The sequence below is a fragment of the Lingula anatina genome, chromosome 6 (assembly GCF_051362555.1).
Source record: "Lingula anatina isolate TDL-2025a chromosome 6, LinAna3.0, whole genome shotgun sequence".
In the NCBI taxonomy this organism is placed as follows: domain Eukaryota; kingdom Metazoa; phylum Brachiopoda; class Lingulata; order Lingulida; family Lingulidae; genus Lingula; species Lingula anatina.
Genome location: NC_141772.1, coordinates 11901821 through 11925849, shown reverse-complemented (window position 1 = coordinate 11925849; position 24029 = coordinate 11901821). Strand labels below are relative to the sequence as shown.

Sequence of the window (24029 nt, the reverse complement as noted above, 5' to 3'; positions counted from 1 at the left end):
GCTTTTATAAATGGTGTTTGGATTTGCAATAGAAACCAAACAAAAACTTATTTTCATTCGAGGAATATTTTCTTTCAATAAGTAATATTTCAGTAGTGTGAATACCAGAGTATAAAATCAAAAGGGAAATGTCTTGTAGAAAAATAATTTATTTCAATAACCAAGAAGTAACAAGTATGAAGCCATTCATGGAAATAGTTTGGTCAATCCCTGTTTAGCCATTCTCTGTAGAGATCTGCAAATGCCGTATCATTTCCATCCTCAGGCACGATTTCCTGAAGTACTTGATGAGCCGTTTTTTTTTCCCCATTACTACCAAGTTGAATTGTTTTAAGTCTGGATTAATATGAGGAATACATCTAGTCCAAACCATTTGCTAGAATTAGAGCGCATTCTCAACGAATTAAGCCAGGCTTTACAAAGCCGGTGACCTAAAAATGGCGGACGTACATGAAAGAAAAACCGCCTAATCTTTTAATAGTCTCTCCGCCTCTCACACGCCTCCCCACACGTCGTCCCTGCGGGGTACAGTAATTAAATCTCGGCTCCGAACATTAATATTTCCGTGAATATTTCTGGTGATATTATCTCTGTAGATAGTCGATTCATTGCTGCTCTACGGGCCAAATTATTCCTTTTTCGTCTCTGTTTTCAAAGATAATAGAAGAGAAGAGCTTTTTTCCTTCGATCGCCTTCAGCCGCCATGCTTTCTTCACCACGAGTTTAACTGATGAGCATGCGCACTTAATATTTCTCAGGTAGCTTCCGCATGGCGAACGGAGCCGAGATTTAATTACTGTACCCCGCAGGGACGACGTGTGGGGAGGCGGAGAGACTATTAAAAGATTAGGCGGTTTTTCTTTCATGTACGTCCGCCATTTTTAGGTCACCGGCTTTGTAAAGCCTGGCTTAATTCGTTGAGAATGCGCTCTTAGAAGGGTTACCAAATGTTTTTGAGATTGGACCATACAGAAAAAATTCCTATTCCTTCTTGGCAAATGGCTGTGCTCAGAAATTTTCTTCCCCACAAAGGACCATCACAGTTTGATCATGGTAGAATTTCCAAGAAAACTGGCCTCCGAGTGTCCTTTCCTCTGACCCCTGTGTCTCATAGTCTCCTCCAGAACAGAGACGCACTCCTGGAAACTGTCCAAGGCTGCTTGGCTGACATATGCTGAAATGGGATCAAAAATTACAGTTGGTTACCAAGACAAAAATGTGATGATTTTGTAATTGCAATTCCATCTTTTGGGTCATCCTTCACCTGGAGGAGCCCTGGAACCCTGCTTTCTGCTTAATTTAATCATGTCTGATGGTAGTATTGGCAATTAATGGATTATATATAAACTGAGACTTTGGGTGCATTCACAATGTACACTATCCTACTCCCCTCGTTTCTAAGTACAATCACCAGCTTTACTGTTTTACTCCATGCCAGGAAGAGGCATATTAGTCTTCTACAGTAATCCGATTGCACTCCTGGAAAGCCCCCAATTAATTTGAACTACTGAAATTACAAAAGTTTAATTGTGAATGCACCTTGACTGTTCTCGGGCATTTTTGCCTTCATATCATTTTGACAAATTTCGTAACATTGTAGACTTGATTTTGACTGTTTGATTAAAGAATCTTCCATGATTATTACTGAGAGTTGAACGAGGATGATGAGATTAAGTAGATTCCGAGAAAGGAAATCTTCAGTTTCTTGGCAAATACACACAATGCACTGTGTGTTCTACACTTGACCTGATGATACATTTACACTTACAAAAAAAAAATGAATAAATAACAGTAAACTTTACCAAACATATATAACTATGAAGGAATTACTGAAATCATATTACACTGCCAATGCTAGGCATAAATTATCTGTTTACCTAATCCTGCTGTCTTGTCTGGATTTAAGATGGTTTTAGTCCTCTCAGAACTTTCTTCACACACAGTTGTATAGGAACTTCTTATTGTTGATAAACCTTGTAATAGCTAAAAAAGTATTTGTTGCAAAGTTGACAACAGAAGGTGACTAGAAATGTAGATTATTAATATCTTTTTACCAAAAATTGATAAAAATGTTTCGTTTTCTTGCATACATGTTCGAACAATACAATTTTAAGAATTAAAAATAAATAAAATTATAAACTGAAGATGGGCTAAAAAAGCAATACCAGACAATAATAATAAATAAAATTAAATACTATGAAGATGGACCAATACAGTGAGACCAGATGAAAAAGAAAAGTACATACAGCTGTAAATTGCTGTAGCATGGTGTGAACTCTTTTAAAAGCTGGGCCCAGCTCCGTCAGGGAGGGCGGTGTCTTATTACACCACTGCCGCATCTCATTTTCAAAGACATAAGAAAACCCCACAACTAGCTGGGACAATTCTGACAGCACCAGTCTCAGTGTTCTGGTCACTTTGTCCTGGAGAGCATCATCCTGCTCTGGGAGATGGTACTGGAAAATAAAGAGAGAGTAATCTAAATGCAGTTATCAAAACAATAATGGTATCTATGGAAGGTAATGACGTTTATAATGAATGGTAATGGCTCTACAATGCCAAGCTTGTAAATGTGTACTAGTTTAGAAGTTGTACTTGTTTAAATATCTTTTAAATAAGTTTTGGGGGGTAAAATGTCACAGATGGGTCCTTTTGCTGTACTTAGATAAAGCTGTACAACCTTCCCTTTCTGGAGTGGAACAGAAGCTTATTCTGCCCTCTTGATTCAGAATCTGTGTTTGGTAGCATTGTTATACTTACACCTGCTTTTAATTCATTAAGTATTTCTGTCTGCCTGGCCAAATTTCTGGACAGTTCTTGTGACATCTGGACAAGCTGTGTTATATCTGGGACATGGGAACTGAAAGGGAAGTGGGAAATTATCCATATCATCACTAAATTTCAGACTGATCTTTTTTTTGAGAACATAAAAATAGAAGAAAACTGAAAACGTGTTACTTGCACACTTTTTCCAATGATAGTCAAATCCGTTAATGTCCAATGGGCTTCAATCTTTAATACAAGGCAGCAAAGCTGTCAAATGTACAGACAAAGAACAGAAAATAAAGATGCAAATAAGTGAAAAATTAAATTTTCACAAATAACTGTTAAATTGCCAGAAAAATTTACCAAACAGACTGCGTTGCCTATTGAAGCTGTATGTTAGACCCATGTTTCTTTCCTGTAAGTTTGAGAACAGTAAGTGACATGATTTCCCTTAAATGGTCATCATAGGAGCAGTGCCCAAAATAGGGGTTTCTTCAAATTTTGATGCAACATTACATAATGTTTAACAGCATAATGACAATCAAATGTTATTAATAAAATATTAGTAACATGGACATTCAGAAAATGTGACAAGCAAAAGTCTTCAAGATCATGGAACTTTAAAGTCACACCTTGAAAATGCCAATATGTGAAAAATTAAATTTTCACAAAAAACTGTTTAACTGCCAAAAAAAAAAATAAATAAATAAATAAATAAAAATACCAAACAGACTGCATTGCCTACTGAAGCTGTATTTTAGTCCCATGTTTCTTTCCTGTAAGTTTGAGAACAGTAAGTGACATGATTTTCCTTAAATGGTCATCATGGAAGCAGTGCCCAAAATAGGGGTTTCTTCAAATTTTGATGCAATATTACATAATGTTTAACAGCTTAATGACCATCAATTTTTAATTATAAAATATTTGTTTCACAGATATTCAGAAAATGTGACTAGCAAGGTCTTCAGGCCCATGGAACTTCAAAGTCACGCCTTGAAAATGCCAAAATGTAAACAAGACAGCACTGTTCTGAAATGGGTTTATTTCCATTTTTAACACTTTTTTAACATAAAACAAAATAAACATTTTACTGCCATTTTATATGACCAACTAAGAAAATTGATGAGATGGGAAAAGTATCAATAGAACAGTGTTAAATGTCCAATTTCCTCCATTCTGAACATAGTGGATGATTGAATCTGACAAACTGCAATGATATGAGTTTATTTCCATTTTTGACACTTTATTACACAATACATGATAACAAGTTTACCATGTTTTTTACATAATCAACTAACAATGTTGTAAAGATGCAGGAAATATCAAACAAACACTTTTAGGCATCTTATTAGTTAAATAATGAGACTGTTAACATGCCTAATAATTGAATCTGAGGAAATGTGAAAAACAGTATAACTTCTAAAATAATGGCCCGATTATGCTGATTTTCGAACTCAACCTGCGTTTTAGTAAGATTGACCACTCCTGTGAGTATAATTACAATTGGCCAATCCGTTTTTCTTATATTGTGTTATCAGTGTTGTATTTATATTGAAAATAGTGAAAAAAAAGCATAAATTCCCTAAAAATGGCCCAAGCATGCTGATTTTCGAACTTGACCTGCATATTATGAATATTCATCAGTTCTGTAAGTTTCAAGTCAAAAGGTAAAATGGTTTTCCACTTATCGTGTTATCGGTGCTGCATATATGCTGAAAAAAGTGAAAAAACAGCATAAATACCCTAAAAGTGACCCGATCATGCTGATTTTCGAACTTGACCTGCGTATTATGAATATTCATCAGTTCTGTAAGTTTCAAGTCAAAAGGTAAAATGGTTTTCCACTTATCGTGTTATCGGTGCTGCATATTTGCTGAAAAAAGTGAAAAAACAGCATAAATTCCCTAAAAGTGACCCGATCATGCTGATTTTCGAACTTGACCTGCGTACTATGAATATTCATCAGTTCTGCAAGTTTCAAGTCAAAAGGTAAAATGGTTTTCCACTTATCGTGTTATCGGTAAAAGTGCACGGCGACGACGGCACCGACGGCGACGACGGCGACGACAGACGCAGATGATGGCTATATGTACAGACACATCTGTGTCTGTACATAAAAAAGCTGAAAACAACAGCAAACCAAAGGAAGATAAAACATTGCTAACAGTGAGTAAAACATGCAGAAGTGCACATAGTCAACAATCCTGCTTTAAATAAATTACCAATTTGGATTCTTCTTCTCCCTCTGCTTCCAACTTTGTTCCACAGACTTCATGAGATCAGGGGGCAGGAGGCGCGCCTTGGGACTGAACATGGTGTGCATCCTCTCCTGACCAGCTATTGTGTCTGCCAGCCAACAGTCTTGAGTAAACTGGTCATCTATTTGGGTGGTCTCACTATCAGTAAAAAATAAACGACACTCTGAGCAAAAATATAAACACTATGTGGAAATTATTTATGTGGCATGTAATGTGCTACTGACAGTTGTCTCTAGATACAGACGGTAATCTATAGCACATTGAACAACAAAATTCATTTTGTATGACTTAATATATTTATAACCCATAATGCTGACAAAAATGCATGGAGCTTTATATATTTGTTAGAAGCAACTGCCAACTGAAGTCAAATTATTATGAATTTGGACAGGATACAAGCCAATGAGAAAAAATGCCATTAAGAGGTTCACTGGCTGAATAATTTGGTAGTATAACAAGGTCAAGATTTAAAGCTTAGTCACTCAGAAGTGATAACTTTTCAAATGCCACTGAATAGAGATGAATTAATCAGACACAAATGGGGGTTCAATGTGATTTTACTGCAGAAGTACTGCTGCATATTTATCCTTGATACACTCCAATATTAATACCAATCTAATATAATAAATAAAAATATTTTAAATGTCAAGCAATACAATCACCCAATCCTCACTGCATATAAACCCTGCTATGAAGAAGAATGCCTCAAAAAAGTGCCACATGATATTAATCTACACATGCATTTTAAAAAGGATCTACCATCCTATACCTAACCACTCCTGGACTCTGCATGTGTCTGAGCTGAGGATCATCAGCTGTGTCTTTAATCCACACCAAGTCTAACAGTTGATCCATGAAAGAGATTTGTTTAGCCTGAGAGGCAACACCCTGAAAATATAAAATAAAGAAGTCCAGATTAATTATTGAAATATGTCATAAAGATATTGTATAGCATAAAATAAGTTGAGTATAAAGGATTCAGACTTTTGAAATAAAATAAATCACTTTTGCTAAATCTCTTTACAACATTCCAGTGCTTGCCAACAATTACTCTAATAAGTTAAGGAAGTTCAAACACAGTGGTCTCAAAAATTGATTGACAATGGTATATTAAAAAAAAAATAGAGCAACGGGTTGTTGGTACTAGAATATCCCCACAACGCCAGCAAATTTTACTATTTTCAAAAACTGTGCCAACCACATTTTCTTAACTAAGTTTAGGAGAGATGAACTGTACTTGGAACACCATTTAATATCTCACCCTTATGAGGTCCACATCATCATATCTGCACAGTCCCAAAGTGTTCGCTATAAACAGTAGTCCTTTAATAAAAGAGAACATCAAATCATTGAAATCAAGGAATTTTTTTAAAATGTCTTAATTTATTATTACTGTTGTTATTGTTGTTATCATTACCAAAATTTGTATCAGTTGTGTGAATATTTGCTAGAAATTTCACTTGCATCACAGTCTGCCTATGACAATGCAAAGTATAAGATGCACACTGTTTGCAACAACCTGAATCAACTTAAATAAATGAAATTTTTAGACAAATAAGGACTTAATCGGAAACACAAACAAATATATGGATACTCTGTCCCATTTAATCAATGTACTTACTCTGAATTCTGGAGTCAATTTTAGTGTCAGTGGCAGCAAACTGTGGATCTAACATGTCATTCAACTTGGAGTCAAACCTTGGAAAAAAAGTTAACTCCAGTGAAGTGTTAAAGTTATACATACACTTTATTTCAGTTAAATGGTATTCAAATTAAAAAGAGGCTGTTTAATAACATTCTAACTTCAAAGCAACCTCTGTCTAAGGCCTCAAAGACATAAGGGAATATTTAATGTACATCAAATACCCTTTTGTGATTTTGTGTGCATTGGATGGTAATCAAAATCAAGTAAAAAAGCTTCCAGAAGCCGATTGAGCTGCTGGAGGCACAGCATTCATTCAGCAATGGTCCCTACAAAGAATGATACCTTCATGCCGTCATGCCCTCAGACACGCGAGTCACCTGTGGTCAACTCCATCTTATCCATTCATTCATCCAAGCACTAAATTTGTCTTAGACGCCTGTTTTATAGATTAGTTGTCTTACTTTGAAAACAGCCACTGGAGCAAACGTATCCTGGGCTCTCCAGGCTTGAATATCAGCTCTAGTATCCATGACACGTCTACATCTTCAGTGAAGGGACAGCCAAGTTGCTACGAGATAAAGAAATGGATTACAATGTACCATCACATGTCATTAGTGCTGTTAAAAATATGAAAGATTTCAAATACTCACATGGGCTTTATTTTCGATTTCTAATTCATATTTTTTGCTAGTTATTCAGAGTTACATGTTGTTACTGTTAAAACCGTCTAAACACTCATTCTAGAAACTATACAATCTTTTGGAACGCACACTCACGTCTAGTTTTGCCTTAAAACTTCGAGCAACAGCCAACGTCTTTTCAGAAACCGCCATCACTGAAAATGATCCCAACTAGTCACCGATGTCAGAGCCTGAAACAGATCGAGAGTTTACTTGTCACGGACTAGTTTAATTAGAGACCTTTGATATCACCTTCATAACTTATCAAAAGGATTATTTCATTTTAGATTATTTTAGAAAGAATAACAACTTATAGGATCTTGGGCTGCCGGGGGGGGGGGGGGGGGGGGGGGAGCTACCTGAAGTCATATTTTGATATCTAAATATCGTACAGAAGACTTTTCTAATCCAACTCACACGTTTGAATGACCAAAAAAAAAAAAAAAATAGTAGGCCTAACTTTCAAACAGGCAAAATTATCTGATCTCAATATTTAGGCCTACATCTTAAATGCAACGGAATCTTTATCAATAAACGTAGGCCTACGCCTTCACGTATAAGGTACAATCGGATCATGGCTAATCATCAAATAACAAAAAATAAATATATATAGCAGCACATTTACAGATAATTAAAGAAAACATATATAGGAGAATATTTTGCGGTAGGAATGAATCATTATTCTCTTATATCTATTTCCTTTTTAGAAAATACAAGAGAGAGGAGAAGAAGAAAAAATAACATGCAATCTGGAATGTGTCAACTAATGACAGTTAATTTGTCGAAAGTTGGACACACGCCTAATAACGATTAATGGGAGCGCCGTCCGTCTAACAAGAGAAGCGTATGTGCGTTTGATGGATTTTGCTAAGAACATGATAATTAAAGGTACTAATACCCCGTAAGTGCATGAATCAAAGAGGTAGTTTCGTTCGTATGTTTGGCGGGGGGGGGGGGGGGGGGGGGCGTTGATGGGTTGTATGCGGTCGTTACCTATATAATTGATACTTGGTTTAACCTTGGTTTAAACCCCCACCCACCCCCAAGATCTTACAGATCTTAATTTTAATTCGTAATTTGTATTTAAAAATACAAAACGCGTAAAAAGATAATCTCTGTTGATATTATATTATTGAGACCCCCCCCCCTCTCCCCTGGATAATTGGTGACGAACGCTCAAAGTTTAGATACCTGGTTCGATAAGTCGGTTGGCATGGGGTTTTTTTTCTTTACGACGGTGTCAGCAAGGCCTATTCAAGGGACTGGCAAATTTGATATCAGTCGTCTTAGATATTCCATTTTAAAAGGCTTATATATTATCAAAATATTGAACATATTTGGCATAGCTTTTCTTGGTTGTTTGGGTTGGCCCTGAAAAGGGCCGTTAAGTTGTAGAAACGACAACAGAAGTATTCATTTACTTCTTGGCAGTCTTCTTAGGGGACTTCTTCACCTTGGGTTTGGCGGCTTTCTTGGCCGGCTTCTTCGGAGACTTGGCCTTCTTCGCTGCCTTTGGCTTGGCTGCCTTCACCTTCTTGGGGGACTTAGCTTTCTTGGGAGACTTGGCCTTCTTTGCTTTCTTCTCACCGGCTGGCTTCTTTGCTTTCTTTGGAGACTTGGCGACCTTCTTCACTTTCTTTGCCTCTGCCTTGGGCTTCTTTACTTTCTTGGGCTTCGCTGCTGGTTTCTTAGCGGCAGCGCTCAGTTTGAAAGAGCCAGAAGCACCCTTGCCTTTGGTCTGGACTAGGGTGCCAGCAGTGACGCCGCTCTTCAGGTAACGTTTGATGAATGGTGCGATCTTCACGATGTCCACCTTGTAGTTGGCCGCGATGTACTTCTTAATGGCCTGGCCAGAGGATCCTCCGCGTTCTTTCAGGGCAGCAATAGCTGCAACCACCATCTCGGCGACCTTAGGGTGAGCTGCTGGAGCCTTAGGCTTGGCTGCCTTGACCTTCTTCTGTGGGGTAGCGGTGTCAGCCATGACGAATTCTTCTTTTGTGTCTTCTTACTCTGTTGAATTGAGGTGCTACTTCAAATTTGTATGATGCCGGTAATAAGCGCCCTGACTTAAAGCCACCGCGCGGACCTCTTAGAACACACCGCCTTTAATCGCTCATGTATTTCAATATGGAGTCCGCATAGAAGTGAATGTGTGTTTGTTTGTGTTGGAAAAGTTTGATTCCCACCTAAAGTGAATGATGGATTAAGAAACTAACGATTCAGAAGATATAATAATATATTTGTCTGTCAGTTTGTAGAGTTTGAAGGACACCTGAAGTTCTTTTCATTTAATAAAATGGTTGTTAATCGGGAAAACATTGCAGACGCAAAGATAAAGGAGCAATTAAATACATAATTCACACTCAAATCTTTAAGAAAGCACCAAAATTCAACTTTAGTATGAAACTACAGTATATTAGCAATAATTCCGTATCAAAACGGCGATTCTGAGATGTTTGTAAGTATTTAATTTTCAATATATAGAAACACATAACAAACACAGCTGAGGTGACCGAGGATGGGTAAGCCTGCTGTCCTACCTGTCTGACCTGTACAGGTGTCATCACTGGGCTTACTTTACAGTTTGTGCTGAGCAAGACCAGGTATATTTGTAGCTATACCATATACACACACATCACACTTTCATCACAGTCACAAGAGCATCAGTCGTTTTGGGACTCTAATATGAGAAAGAAGAGAAAAAATATCTGAAGTCTGTACGTGAGCTATTTGCACTTTCAAAACTGGTTGGGCCCACGAATATATGTCGTAGGCCTGTTAAAAGGAAATAATGTAGGGTTTTAAAAATCAAAAACATTTATTAGTATATCCTTCACCATATATTTTCATAAAACATTAATTTTAAATTAAAACATCATACATGTACACCAGACTGTTTGCACTAGTCCTATGTCGAATGTGGGCTATTCAGATAAAATCTAAGTGTGTCTAAACATCTAGAAGCCGTCGCTGTTTTGATGACCTCTCAAAATTAGCAAACCTGTCAGGCAACAAAACACGATAAAGATATGAAAACGGTAGAAATTAACGAAAGTTAAATTTTGGTGAGGATGCTGTTCAAGCACAGGTGAAATGTTGCAGATTCCAGCAAATAGGCCCTGTCAGCTTTCATAGGCGGCGCCGCACTTTCAAAAAGCAAAACTGATAAGCCAGATATTCAGCTTCCAAATATATTAGTGACCATACCATAATTAGTTATAATATTGAACATTATTGAAGGGGTTGTGGAGGGGGATACATGGAGGTGACCTAGCTTTTTTTCTGTTGTTTTTGACCACTCGATCCCTATATACTGTACAGAACAGTCAAATGATAGGCGGGATGCGCTACAGGTCTATCATTATGTTTATTGTTTTCTGTCTGGTGTCATTATACACTACTGTGACCTGGCGACTATATAATAATAACCCGGCCAACTTTCAGCGAACATGTTTATAACTCAACGATGAATTAACAAATTAAAACGTCTATTTTCGTCAAGAAAGCCTTATGCGTACATGTACAAACTGCCGCACCATGTAGATTTTTATTGATCATAGTGAATTTTCTGTGTGCGTTATGTAATGGCAGACGAACAGATATATAAGTTGTTATAAAATTAATAACAAAGAAACATCTTTTATATTCTATAATAGTTAACTGCAATCAGACTAGGAAGCGGAATACTTACTCCCATTCTGAGAAGACTAATTCGGTAAACATTGTGAAAACTGTGAGCGAAATAAGGTCCCGACGTAGGGGCACGTTTTTTTATGCTAATATGTGGGACTGGTCTTGTATGATAAGAAGTAACATGAATTTATTTATTTTAATCATAAAAGGATTATCGCATTTTATTTGTAGTACACTAGAGAGTGAACATGTGCCTCCCCTTAACCAACAGGTAATAGGCCTATGTGCGTGACAGGAGTATCCATTTTCTACATGAACTCATGCGTGCCTTGCAAACAATCCAATAATGAATATTCTAGGCAGATTACAGAAATACGTCACTGGTAAAAATGGAAAGATAAAATATGGTTTCACGTCTGACAAAATTGTTGAAAAAACAAAACAGTTATCAAACACGTGATTCACGTATTCGATTACCTCTTTCATTTAAAACGATAAAATGTACTCGTTAATCTCGACTAAAGAAAGAGAAAAAGAGTTGACTTTGGGAAGACAAAATCATGGTCGCCTGAGTGTTGCATCAATTTATTTTATTGATCGTTTTCATACTATCAAATTTGTAAAGAGAAAATGGGGAAGCTAAACTATATTTGTGATAACACATTGCACAAATTGAAACTGCACAAACATTTTAGGGTTCATCTTTTCCTCAACAAAGAATCCTTCAATTTAAAAATCATCATTTTAATGAATGAAAATAAAAATTGACATTCCATAAAATAATACATCTATCAATCAATATTGCATAATTCTTTAAGAAATAATATCAAAATATCTGGCATGAATGGTATTCATTTTATAAAATGTTACTGATTGACCCTATAGTCTTCTCTGAGAAAGGGGGTGGGGGTAAGTTATGGACCTCCTCCCACACTGTTATATCTCTACAACGTTGCCCATCTTACAGGCAATAAGTCTCTTGACTTGAGGCTAGCACTGCACATCGGACCTGGATTGTTATTATTCACTTTGAATAACTAATTTAAAGAAAGCAGATTTCAAAGTATCATGTTCTGCTATCAAGTGTTGTACTCCACAATCTTTTAATTTGCTTTCAATCTAACAGTTTAACTTTTGTCTTGGGAAAGAAATACCCCCATCCAGTGCTGCCCTCTATAGTTTATTTATTCAATTCCACTGTTCAGCTTGTTGCCTTTTGAAAGAAAGCCGTGATATCCCCATCCAGTGCTGCCCTCTGTGGTCTATTTATTCGATTTCACTGTTCAACTTGTTGCCTTTTGAAAGAAAGCTGTGATATCCCCATCCAGTGCTGCCCTCTGTAGTCTCTTGGCTTGGTGTCTCTGTTTGTTCTGCTGTGCTGTGACTGTCATGTGACACACTGTACACAGAGTCTGGAGGTTATCCAGGTCACACTGACCTCCCCCTGCATACACTGGGTTGATGTGATCCACATGCCAGAACTGGAAATAACATAGAGATATATAGTATAAACAACCTATAGAGATCAGTGTGAGTCTGGATAAGCCAAAAGGGGGTGGGAAATACTACTAATTTTTTTTATATAATTTTTTTAATAGCTGGGGGCTGGGGGTAAGGCAGAGAAAGAATCTACAACTAACAATAGACAAAAGGTCCTATTTCACTTACAACCTTCAACTACTTGCAAAAGAAAATAAATAAATTGAGTAAGTTAATAAAAAAAGAATACTGTAAAGGCACTGGTGCCCTCTTAAATGAGAAGTGAGACATAGATACCAGACTGAGTGTTCTCTACCCAAGATATGTCACTCACCATGCCTTCCACTGGCTTTCTAACCATCTTCTCTTTGACTTCACCCTTCAACACATTGTACACACTCTTCTTGATCAGATCTGCACGCTTTTTTAAGTCCCCTGTAATTCTATATGGAAAAAAAATTAACATGTCAATTTCGAAAGACAAGTTAGTAAAAAGAAAAATCTTTTCTCTGAAGACTAATACCATTTTTAAAGGAAGTGGTACTTTGAAAGTGTTGTTCTATTTACTAAACTGCATATTTATTTGATAGCAAATGCATTACATCAAACCTTCAATCCATCCATCCATGTTTTATTAAAATAGTTCAAAATTAACTTTTCTGTCCAACATAAAAAAAAATTTACCTTATTTTGTTAAAAAATTCGTGTGCATTGAAGTTGCATTTCTGGCACATGCCGCGCTCAGCCTCAAATACCTGGTCACGTCCATAGCCACGGTGGGTGCGCAGCTGGAAGCCAAGGGATAATGTTTAGAGTGATTCAAGATAGGTTAATCAATGACTAATGAGCAATAACTTTTTTTACTTAAAAATGTAGAGATAAAAACAATTTTTATAACACAAATGGTGTGATACTGATCACTTGCCCACTCCCCCCCCTTTCAGGTTCAACAAAACTGGAAATATGTTACTGCAAACCAGAGAATATCTTGGGGAAATCTGTCGCCCGTATCAAACAAAATGTAATGTTTCTTTAGACAAATCCTTTAAACAAAAATACAGTATAACTTATGTAAAACTGACTTTTCATGTTATCAAAAAATAATTTTTCTTATAGAGACCTACCCAGAATTCCTCCTTACACTGTGTCTTACAGAACCGCGTATCCCAGGCTGCACTGTTGCTACGGATGGTTGCCGAGGAAAGCAGATGGTTCTCATAAGGTTGCTGACAATTCAGACACAGAGGGTTTCCATTGGAATCTAGAGCCTATTTCAGAGAAGAAAAAAGTTAATGTAAGGCATGGCACTGACAATTTTTTTTCTTTATGTTAGATTTGGAAAAATATGACTTGCAAGTGACATTGTTATGTTTTCACCTTTTCTATTGGTATGACACTCAAGTCCTCAAACTCAGCTTGCTGAGACAGGCAAGTTTTGAAAAGGTTATGGAATTACATTTCCATGAAAGCCAAATTATTCATACTCCATTCAGGGTATTATCAAGATGGAGAAGGCAGACTTACCTGAACAAATCCTTTGGATGTGTTCAGACTGTCAAATTCACTTGATTCATCAATGCTTTTCTCTTTATCGCTGTTCATCCCACTGCTGCTGTTTCTTTTGATGCTGCTCACCCCTAAAGGACTCTTGACCCCAATGTTTGTAACAGGACTATTACTGGACAGTGCCAGTTTCTGACTTTTAGGTGACTCCTGTGTGCTGTGCTGACAGGAGAGTTTTGCTCTTGGAGACTGATTCTTAACACTCTTGACGTCTGGTCGCGTAATGTGCCTGATAGAGCCCCCTACCTCTGACGCCCTGGCAGCAGATGCCTTGGCAATGTCATCCTTAAAAGATGAGGGAGAATCTAAGTCTATTCAACAGTGCAATGAAAGAAAATGTGGTGTTTGTTATATGAATGGTTGACAGTTGTAGGAATAATGCATCTTGAAATATCTTGTCTCATGCAAAAGTGTAAAATTTGAAAATGCTCAACTTTATTTAGCTTGACTAAGAAAAATGAAAGTATTATGTCATATTTGTTGATTTATTCTTTATCTTAGCAAAAGAAGCATTATTCGTCTGAAAATTAGAGCACCTACTTTTGTGGCATATCTCTGTGTGGACTGCCCCTTCTTGCTGACAGCATCATAGTGGAGTAATGGACTGGTGAACATCTCTTCTCTACGCACCACCACCCTCTGCTTTGTGGCTCCAATACTATAAAGAGTGAACACATCTTATACAGTCCTGAATCAACCTTTATACACAGTCAGAAAACTTAATGCAAGTGATGCATGAAGCAACCAATTATCGACATTTCAAAAGTTTACGGCTAAAGTTATTATTAGAGGTTAAGGGGTGAATTTTTAGTATTAAAATGAATTGGTTGTGTCATAAAAATATTACATAAATGTATACAATTTAGTAACTGTTAAAATCTTTAAACATACCATTAGCTATGAATATCAAATGTAAATCATGTGTACATGTGAACCTCACCTTTGCCACTCCCTGGCAAACCTCTTCACCAGCTTCAGGTTCTGTGGATGGAGGAGAAGATCTGGTAAGTCCTCCATGTTGGCAGACAGGATATCACTTGGCAGGAAATTGGTATGGAGAGGGGCGCCATGCTGAAACAACCAAATGAAATGTGTGTAAAAAGATGACACTTGAAACTGTATAAAAGATATAGAAAAGTTAAGAGGGCTTCAAAAAACTGCAACCTTTTCCCATGATTTAACTTGGCAAGTCTGAGTATCAGTAAGGTGATGAGGGTAATTTTTGTCAGACCAAGACCAGCTCTAAAATTGCCCACACAGCATTCACGTGTAATAACAGACTGACATATTTTTCACCTTTTCAAACAATGATGATGATGATGAGTATATCTTTTTCACCATGATATCACATGCTGAACCTTAAACTTGGCAAGTCTGATCATTGTACGTCATGTATTTTACCTTATCATGAAGGTATACTCTGTTGGTGTTCCTGCTACAACTGTACATGAAGAGGTCATACACTGGGATGTCATCCAAGTTGACAACTCTGGGCTTGACCTCTGGGCTGGTTTGAGTAATTTCTTCTGCAAAGTGAAATATAAATCCTTTTTTATTTAAAGTAAAAACCGACATATTTGTACAGATAACCTTAACAATATATTGGTATATTTATGTCTATTATATAAAAATATGTTTGCAGATTTTTATCAAAAATTGTTTTATGTTATTTGATAAATGTCAGTGAATTGACAGGAGAGAGAGAGAGAGAGAGAGAGAGAGAGAGAGAGAGAGAGAGAATCAGTACCTTCAGCAGCCTGTATCATCTGTGCATCATCAATATCCTCATCCCAGTGACTATGGTCATCTTCACCATCATCACAAGTAGTTCCCCCATCATCAGCACTTTCAAATAAACTGATACTTTCATCAAGTGTTCCATCACCTCGTTCTTGTTTTTCTTTTTCTTCCCTATCACTCTGGTATTCATCAATGGTAAACATGTCGTCATCATCATCATCACACAGATCAAAGTTTGGCACATCATTTTTATCATCTTTGCCACAATTGTGTAAAGAATTTCCCAGTTGGCAATTCTCATGAACAGCACCATCGTCTGCAATGTCAAAATGCTTCAATAAAACACCACTTTTTACACTATCAATATCATTATCACTTTGTGTCTCTGTAGCACCAGTTCCTGCTATGGTGAATTCATGGCTATTTTCAGCTGAAAAATCCACAGCAGACACATTAATAGGAGGTAGTTCTTTCGGTGCTGTCTGCACCTCTGACACAGTTTTGGATGGAGCACCAGTTTTCCTAGTCTTCCTCCTAGACTTTCCTCCAGGAGTAAGACAGATGGAACATTTCTGATCACATGACTGGTTGTCATAGGTACACATGACACATCTCCAGACATCAGCGCCCCCTTCTGCCTCCTCATTAGGTTCCCGTTTTCCATCGCTGGAAGTCTCTTTGGCAGAATTCACTCTGGCAAATTCACCATGAGACTGGACCTTGGACTGGGTCTGTCTTGGGGTTCCACAAACTCTACAGCACAGATGGAGTGGCTCATTCAACAAGGTGCACACATGACAAGCCCACCTGTCCACACTGGTGCTGCCACCTGGTGGAATCATACTCTGTTCCCTGCTGCCCTCTTTTGGTGATGATGTACCCTCACTTCTGCCACTATCTAGTGGAGCATTGTCTAAAGCATTTGGGTGACTTTCTTCTTTAGATCCTCTGGAAATACTTAATCTATGATCATTTTCATCCACTCTCAATGTGCAATGCCTGTCTGCACTAATTTCTGTTACACTTGATGTTGACATTTTTTCAGAATGAGATGTTTTTCTTGACTTTTCGTTTTTACACTGAGGTATTCCTGAAATGAGTGTGTCCATTTTTACTTCATCCATGATTATCATGTCTTCCTCACCAGCAACTGATTTTCTCCTGGGTTTGAGATTTTCTTTAACCTTGGTCTTATTTCTTAACTTGGCAAGGTTCTTACCTTTGACTTCATTTTCAAAACTGTCTGAATCATCAAATACAGAAACATCTAATCTTGCAGCACGTGGCCTTTTTTCTTGCAGCACCATTTTCTTTTCACATTTCACACCAATGTCTGGTAGGTCTTCATCTGACAGCACTATCATTTCTGCCGAGTCATCATCAGGTTCAACAGGTCTGACCTCCAGTTTCTTTCCCTTGTGCTTTTTAGCAGGTGTGGGATTTTGGCCATTTTCTTGTTCAAGGAGTGACATTTGTTTTCTCTTCAGCTGTTTTTTTCTGTTACTGTTTGGAGTCAGAAAATCAAGTATGGACCTTTGGTTGCTTGGCTAAAGTGTCAAAAGAGAAAAGGAAACATCAGAAAACTTATGAGGTAAACACAATGAACATTTAAATGTTTAATTGTGAAAAGCTTCCAATGTCAAATAAATAAAAACTTTTTTCCAGATCTATGTGATAAAGGTCTAGATGAATGTTCACAAAGAAAATGTTCACTTGGCACTCTCTCTTACTATTAAAATGCAGTGTAATTTTTACCAATTTAAGGAACAAGCACACTTAACACTGACATTTCACGCTGCTTTCCAAAATACATTTAAAATCTGAGTGGTTAACAGAAATGACACACTCCTTCACCTGTGAAAATATCATGCTGACATCTTCATCTCCTTCTGACGGCTTCCAAGCCTCGGCACTGGAAAGTAGGTCAGTGTGGACACCATAGGTGACGTCTGCCTTCAATGTCTGCACTTTTCCATTCAGTGTGGCTGTCACAACAGTTGTCTGGTGGATAGGTAAGTAAAATTTTATTTCTTACATCCCTAGGGCCACTTGTATAACATGGAATAGTATTCTATTTTTCTTACATACAGAGACATTGTAATGTAAATAAATTAATAATTCAGTCTGACAGCACTTTATCTTGGCTTTGGATACCCAGCTTGCTTATTCTGTTTGACATTAATAATATTTTAGTCTCCTATTTTCTTAACAAGGGGTTATCAGAATGACATGGTTCTGTTAAAATGTCAAAGCACTGGGACATACCTTCCTGTTAATCATGCTCCACATCCATTCGTCCATTGTCCCCTTAGCCACCAGGTAGTGGACATTGACCCGGTTCTGTTGACCAATCCTGTGAGCCCTGTCCTCACACTGTTCCAGTGTACCTGGTGTCCAGTATAACTCAGCAAACACAACCAAGCTGGCAGCCGTTAGAGTCAGGCCCTGGAATATTGGTGGCCACATTAATTACTGTGAGAAGAATAGAGAAAAATACAATTTAAATGTTAGCTGGTAGAGTCAGACCCTGGAATAACAGAGACCACTTATCTTACAGCAAGTGTGAGTAGAAATCATCAACTAATCAACTTGTCAGAATTTGACCCTGAAATTACAGAAACTACAGAGTTCCTTGTTATGTTGCTATTCTAAAAAAAAAAAAAAAAAAAAAAAAAAAAAAAAAAAAAAAAAAAAAAAAAATTAAATCTCACAGATTTCACTGTGAACTACAAATACAAAGAACACAATATTATTTCTGTAATTTTTTTAAAATTTATCTATCTATAAAAAGGCAACTTACCACCCCGGCTGCTGTAATGCTGAGGAGAGCAACTCTGGTATTCGCATCTTTCTGAAAGGTATCCACGAGCATCTAAAAAAGGAAAATTAGCACAACAATATAAACTGAAAAATATAAACCACAACAAACTAACTGATTCAACCTATTGGGATGAAAAAGGGAATGCTGAAAGAAGAATACCCTCCTGCCCTTTTAAGTTTCCCCATTTTCTGAACATTTCACACCAAACCCAGTAACTTTCTGAACTCTTTTAAATACAGACAAAATTGTGATATTTACCAAAACAGAAGGAAGAATTTTATTAAGCTGGTCATAACGCATTCTTTTCACGCACCCCTCTCTCCTTAGGCGGCACATTGCCATCTATCCTGATGAACTTAACGTCCAGATCGTGCAGGGTCTCCTGCAACCCGTTCAGCATGTCCTGATGATAGGCAAACACCAGGAACTTTAACTGGTCATTCTCACACAGCATTTTGATGTATTCTTTGGCTGGCCCAACCTAGAGAAACAGGAAATTATAAATTTTTAATTAGATATTATAATGTCAATATATTATCTGGATCATTTTCTGTCGCACAGATGGTGTTAAACAAGTGCTACCTGTAAATGTCACCTTATTAATCTAAAGAAATAGCAAAATACTTACAGTACATATTTTTTCCAAGTTTATCAATGGCCTAGTTCTAATCTTAAATTAGTCTTAAATTATCCAGGTATTTGGATAAACAGGAAAACACATCCTAGGATGACCTTTAGCCCGTAGAAAAATCAAGGCCACTCTCGTGGAAAAATTTAAACTTGATTTTTTGGGTTGTAAGATAACGAGGGAGGAATGGTTTGTTGACATTACAACTAGGGGTCTGGGACTGGTTAAGGTCATACATGGCAAACCACCATGAAAAAAAAAAAAGCTTCCTGATTAAATCGGATAAAATCGTGTCTGAGCTTTAAAATGAAGAACTGTCATTACTGTATAGTACTGTCAAACTCCTTACTTTAGCCTTCCCCGTGGCCACGTACAGTTCTGAGACCAGCCTCATTATCTGGAACCTGCTGTCTCCCTGTTCCGCCATCTCCCCGTTCATCATCACCTCCTGTAGTCCCTGGGGTCTGCCATCCAATAACCTGTCTGCTTTACTCTGGAGCTTCTCTATGTCCTAATATATAGAATATTGAAACATTATTATAGACATTTACAGTGAAATTGGGTACATTAAAAAGAAGAGATTGAGCTTTGTCTTAATTCACCAGTTGACTTGCCTTTTTATAAGCTGGAAGGTACGCGATACCTGGTTTAAGGTGAAAGATGTGTCTTACCTTTTTATAATCTGAGGGTTTGAGCTGGAAGGGTATCCTCTGCCTAGTTTTAGGTGGAAGTTGTGTCAGGACATCTTTCTTCAGCCTGCGTATCATGACCGTCTCCTTCAGCCTAAACTCCAGCTCAGGGAGATTACTAGCACCTCTACAATAAACAATAAACAAGAGAAACGTTACAATAAAATATAATACATTTTCCATTAGACAGATCTTCCCTAAAAATACCACTGTGTACCATATATCTGTCATCAAAAGTTTATAACTTACTAGCTTGTCTGAAAAAGGATTTAACCAATTATTAGAAATAACTGAAAAAATATTATAATAATTAATATTAAAATTTCTGAAATGCGAGTTTGGATAAAGTCAGCTTTTTATGACTGAAATGAAAAACTTTGAAAATTATGTCTCATTTTGATGAAAATTTTAATACTTAATAGTTAAATAATTATAATTATTTAAAAATAAATATCTAGGTTTAATTAATCACTGTTCTTCTCCATTAACTATTAGTGACACTCACCCCGTGTACCACTGTCTACCACGGTGTCCAAAGTACTTCATGTGGGCATCACAGTATCTCTTGGTGTAGGCAGACCACGTACCAAACTGTCCTGGACACAGCGCCTCCAGCTGGGGGTAGAGCTGAGGAAATAAAACACAAAGGCACACCTAACACAGTGGTGCATCTAACACAATGTCGCATCTTAACAAATTGCATAAACAGATTCAGATCACATAAGAAAAATTAACAGCTGAGGAAACATAAGAATGTCACAACTAACAAAATTTTACATTGAACACAATGTCACACCTAGAAAACTGTGAAATATTACATTTTGCATACTTCATGCAGACTTTAGGAATGAAAAAGAAAACCTTAACCTGAGAAAGTTGTAAAAGCAGTATATCAATTTATTAACTAATTAAAGACAAAATTTTCAATCTGATTTCTGTACTGTAAGATATTTTCCATTAATGTTGGGCTGAAAAAAAATTAATTATCTGACAATGTAGCAAATCATGCCTAAAAAAAAAAAAACTTTATCTCTAGCACTCTTCACCTCTGATGGCCTAGCTAAAGCAGGTGTTCCTGTTAATAAGATCTTCCTTCTGGCTCTCTGCACCAGTGGTACCACAACCTTGGTAGTGGCCGTCTTCCTGTTCCGGACATAATGAGATTCGTCCACAATGACCACCTGGAAGTTTTGGTTAACCAGTGCCTCCATGCAGGGGGAGCCGGGTTTGAAGTGTTGTATAAGACCATATGTGATGATGGTAATGGCTGCTGTTGGGATGGCACTGAAACAGAGAGTTGCTTCTTAAGAAATTTGAAACAAAAATAATTATTCACATTTCCAAAATTGCTTTTTCCTGTAAGTATGTAGAATATGAACCTGGTGACAACAGTAATACTCCCATATTTTTATTCACCTTATACTACAGCCTTCACTTTATATCTCTTATATCACTTACTATACGTTATATTCTGTATACTACAGACTGAAAAAAAAAATTGGCATAAAAAAACCCAAATAGGATACCTTTACACATTTTAAACCCTACCCAAGGTTCCCTTATAAAATCTTCGCCTGGTATACACCAGACTGTCTGGGGTAGCGCTAGCATTTTTTTTTTTTTTTTTTTTGCTTAGACAATCACCAATTTTTCATCAATTTTTTCTACTAATGGTATAGCTTTGACTTAAAGAAATCAAATCAACCCTCCTGGTATTTTGTTAAGCCAATTAAGTCAGTTTTAGCATTTGGCAAATTTGGAGAAAGTTTGCACTACCCCAGACTGCAGTTTTGTACCTCTCACCTGGTATCCTGCATAGACTGCATCAGGTTGATGTGGTGTGGGCTGACTTCTGGCAGCCATTTCTCTATCTCCTCCACCCAGGGGTATCTCAGTGAAGCTGGTATCACTATCAACAGGGGCCACTCAGCCTTGTAGTAATAGGCTATAGAGATGGCCTGCAGGGTTTTCCCCAGACCCATCTGGAGTTAACAGTATTTGAGAGTGGTATTATATAATATGTACATATTTCAGGAATTAAGTCAGAGAGTTGTTTTAAGTGGAATTATGGACAGCCTGTTCGAGTGGGTGAAAAGTTGTCACATGCTCAACTGATGCAACGATGTAGTAAAAGTTCATATGAAGTTATGTTGGACAAGAAAAACATTACATCTACACTGCTTTGTTTTGTTATGTCTCTGCATTGCTTCCTTGGTGATCTCAGGGAGTAGTGATGGAGCAGGAGGAGGCAGGGTGATGAGGGTGCTTAAGGGAATGGTTTTACAAGATTTCTTTCATTTAAAAAAAATGTTGGGGTGTGTGTGTGTGTACAAGGAAAAGATCAGCAAGATGTAACACTAGCACATGAACTGTATCAGCAGCCATTAACTTTGATTTGCAAATGTATTTTGACTTTTGAAAAATATATTACCAGTACCTGATTTTTCAAATATTTTTTGATAAAAAAGAATCGTTCTGAATCTAAAATATACATACCTCATCTCCAATCAGGCATCTGAAAAATTAAATATGACATAAAATTTAAAAATCATGATCAGTGCTTGTGGGATGGCTGCCTTTGGCTTTGTAGAAAAGGTGACCTGAGACTAAACTGTAATTTGTACGTTCACTGTATGTCATATATTATTTTTAATCTATGGTATTTTTATCATATCATCATGTAATTTAAATTATGTATACTGTACCTAGAAATAGTACATGTACCACTGGCACTACTGTCCACTAGTCTACAGTAGATTGACAACATTCTTGAAATTCTTTATGCAAAAAGTGGTTCTTACAAGTAAAAAAGTAAAGCTAACATCATGCTTACTTTCCATCATTCCTGATACCAAAGTCTACCCCTTCCGCTTGGAATTTCATTAATCGCTGGCGCAGTTTACGCGGAAGATACGATAGTTTCCCTGTTGATTCCTTTCGGTGCGCTTTCGTGTTATGCGCCATTTTTTAAACATCCACAACGAGGCTGTTTACTGCTGGAGCTCAATGCGTTCTGCTTTTCTTTTGTATCTTAAAAACACTGAGTAACTATGTTTCGTGTAGTAGCTTCTTCATTAATAAATATTGACTGAGAATGTTGCAGTTTTCAAAGTTTTGTTCCCAGGTAGAACATATTCGAAGCACTTCCCTCTACCTCAGTAGAGCCTCATTATCATAATAAATTGCTACTTGGCAAATATTAAAAAAGGAGGCTGACCGATGGATAGTAACTTGACTTTCATTTACACATCATTGAAATTACAAATGGCGACTGAAGCGTTGCATCAGGTAAGGCCTCTTTGATAATGTGTAAAGTATTATGTGGCATGAAATAGCCGATATTAATTTGCTAAATTCATTGGCATTGAGCATGTTTTTTGACCCAGAAAGTGATTTTCAGGGCTTTAAAATAAAATGGGTGTTATGAATCGGAAATTCAGTGGAAATTGTTCGATGTCATTCATTGTTATAACGTATACACTGAGTTATAGCCTCAGAATAACTTTTCAGCTCGCCACTTTTACTTTTACATTTATTTGTTATAGAATATTTCTAAAAAAAAAGGCCATGTGCATTGAAACGCTTTTGTCGTAAAGAATGCGTAGATCCCTTTCTGCTTCCCGTTTCTGTTTAGACGCGAAGATCAATATTTGATATTAATTTTCACAATTGTTTTAGTTTCACGAGTCTTTTAATTTTAAACGGACTGATGTCTGTGAACTGAAATAATTCCACATGCAGAACTACACGTACAGAAATAACCACGTGAGAGCTTTGGATAAGATAAGAAATTATTGAATTACTATATCACTTGAGCCGATCATGCAAGACAAATCGAGGTCAGTCATAGACATACCTGCCAGTCTATCTATTTAAAGCACATTGGCAGGTGTGCTTCACTCTATTTGCACTGTATTGGTATTTAGATATGACGTCATTGTGAACAAAGGCTTGCCTTTGGTGACACTAGTTAAAATAGAGAAAACCCTGCAAGTTTTTGACATTCTTGAAGTATAATTTGGATATGTATAGATCTAGACATTTTAATTAAATAACTTTTGAAAATTTTTGTCAGACTATACCAGTAGGTGTTATATTTGAACTAACAAGTAAGTAATAATTGTTGC

General features: G+C 37.0%; 4 protein-coding genes across 7 annotated transcripts in view; 1 reads left to right on the top strand and 3 right to left on the bottom strand.

Annotated features, from left to right (window-relative positions):
* Positions 1-131: 131 nt before the first annotated feature.
* LOC106173581 (HAUS augmin-like complex subunit 7) lies at positions 132-7571 on the bottom strand. 3 transcript variants are annotated; one of them, XR_015334971.1, is made up of 11 exons: positions 7446-7571; positions 7131-7237; positions 6646-6722; positions 6286-6347; positions 5794-5912; positions 4989-5162; positions 2761-2860; positions 2247-2456; positions 1878-1983; positions 937-1174; positions 132-387 (listed from the first exon to the last, which is right to left on the bottom strand). XR_015334971.1 is itself a non-coding variant. In XM_087014978.1 (10 exons), exons 1-10 carry the CDS (start codon positions 7500-7502, stop codon positions 1038-1040), a joined length of 1146 nt encoding a protein of 381 aa, XP_086871104.1. In that variant the 5' UTR covers positions 7503-7571; the 3' UTR covers positions 518-1037. The 3 variants fall into 3 exon arrangements, 2 of the variants coding, with proteins under 2 accessions (XP_086871104.1, XP_086871103.1); XM_087014978.1 differs by lacking the exon at positions 132-387 and having other exon boundaries at positions 518-1171; XM_087014977.1 differs by lacking the exon at positions 132-387 and having other exon boundaries at positions 525-1174.
* A 1143-nt stretch (positions 7572-8714) lies between these two features.
* LOC106173580 (histone H1-III) lies at positions 8715-9375 on the bottom strand. The gene has a single exon (XM_087016343.1). It carries the CDS (start codon positions 9328-9330, stop codon positions 8767-8769), a length of 564 nt encoding a protein of 187 aa, XP_086872469.1. The 5' UTR covers positions 9331-9375; the 3' UTR covers positions 8715-8766.
* Positions 9376-11540: 2165 nt separating this feature from the next.
* Positions 11541-23032, bottom strand: LOC106173594 (DNA annealing helicase and endonuclease ZRANB3-like). The gene is made up of 20 exons (XM_013554762.3): positions 22736-23032; positions 22399-22417; positions 21706-21884; positions 20949-21186; positions 20408-20529; positions 19885-20029; positions 19563-19724; positions 18899-19066; positions 18565-18636; positions 18030-18209; positions 17619-17765; positions 15772-17311; positions 15426-15550; positions 14965-15095; positions 14565-14682; positions 13986-14309; positions 13586-13729; positions 13146-13249; positions 12796-12904; positions 11541-12463 (listed from the first exon to the last, which is right to left on the bottom strand). Exons 1-20 carry the CDS (start codon positions 22864-22866, stop codon positions 12266-12268), a joined length of 4356 nt encoding a protein of 1451 aa, XP_013410216.2. The 5' UTR covers positions 22867-23032; the 3' UTR covers positions 11541-12265.
* The window catches only part of LOC106173595 (uncharacterized), a 26687-nt gene continuing 25687 nt past the window's right edge, over positions 23030-24029 (top strand). Inside the window, exon 1 of one of the 2 annotated variants that reach the window (XM_013554764.2) lies at positions 23030-23190. The gene's annotated coding sequence lies outside the window, so the exon portion shown is untranslated. Of the gene's footprint in view, positions 23191-23589; positions 23742-24029 lie in introns of those variants that run through there. The other variant, XM_087014609.1, reaches the window with a different exon arrangement.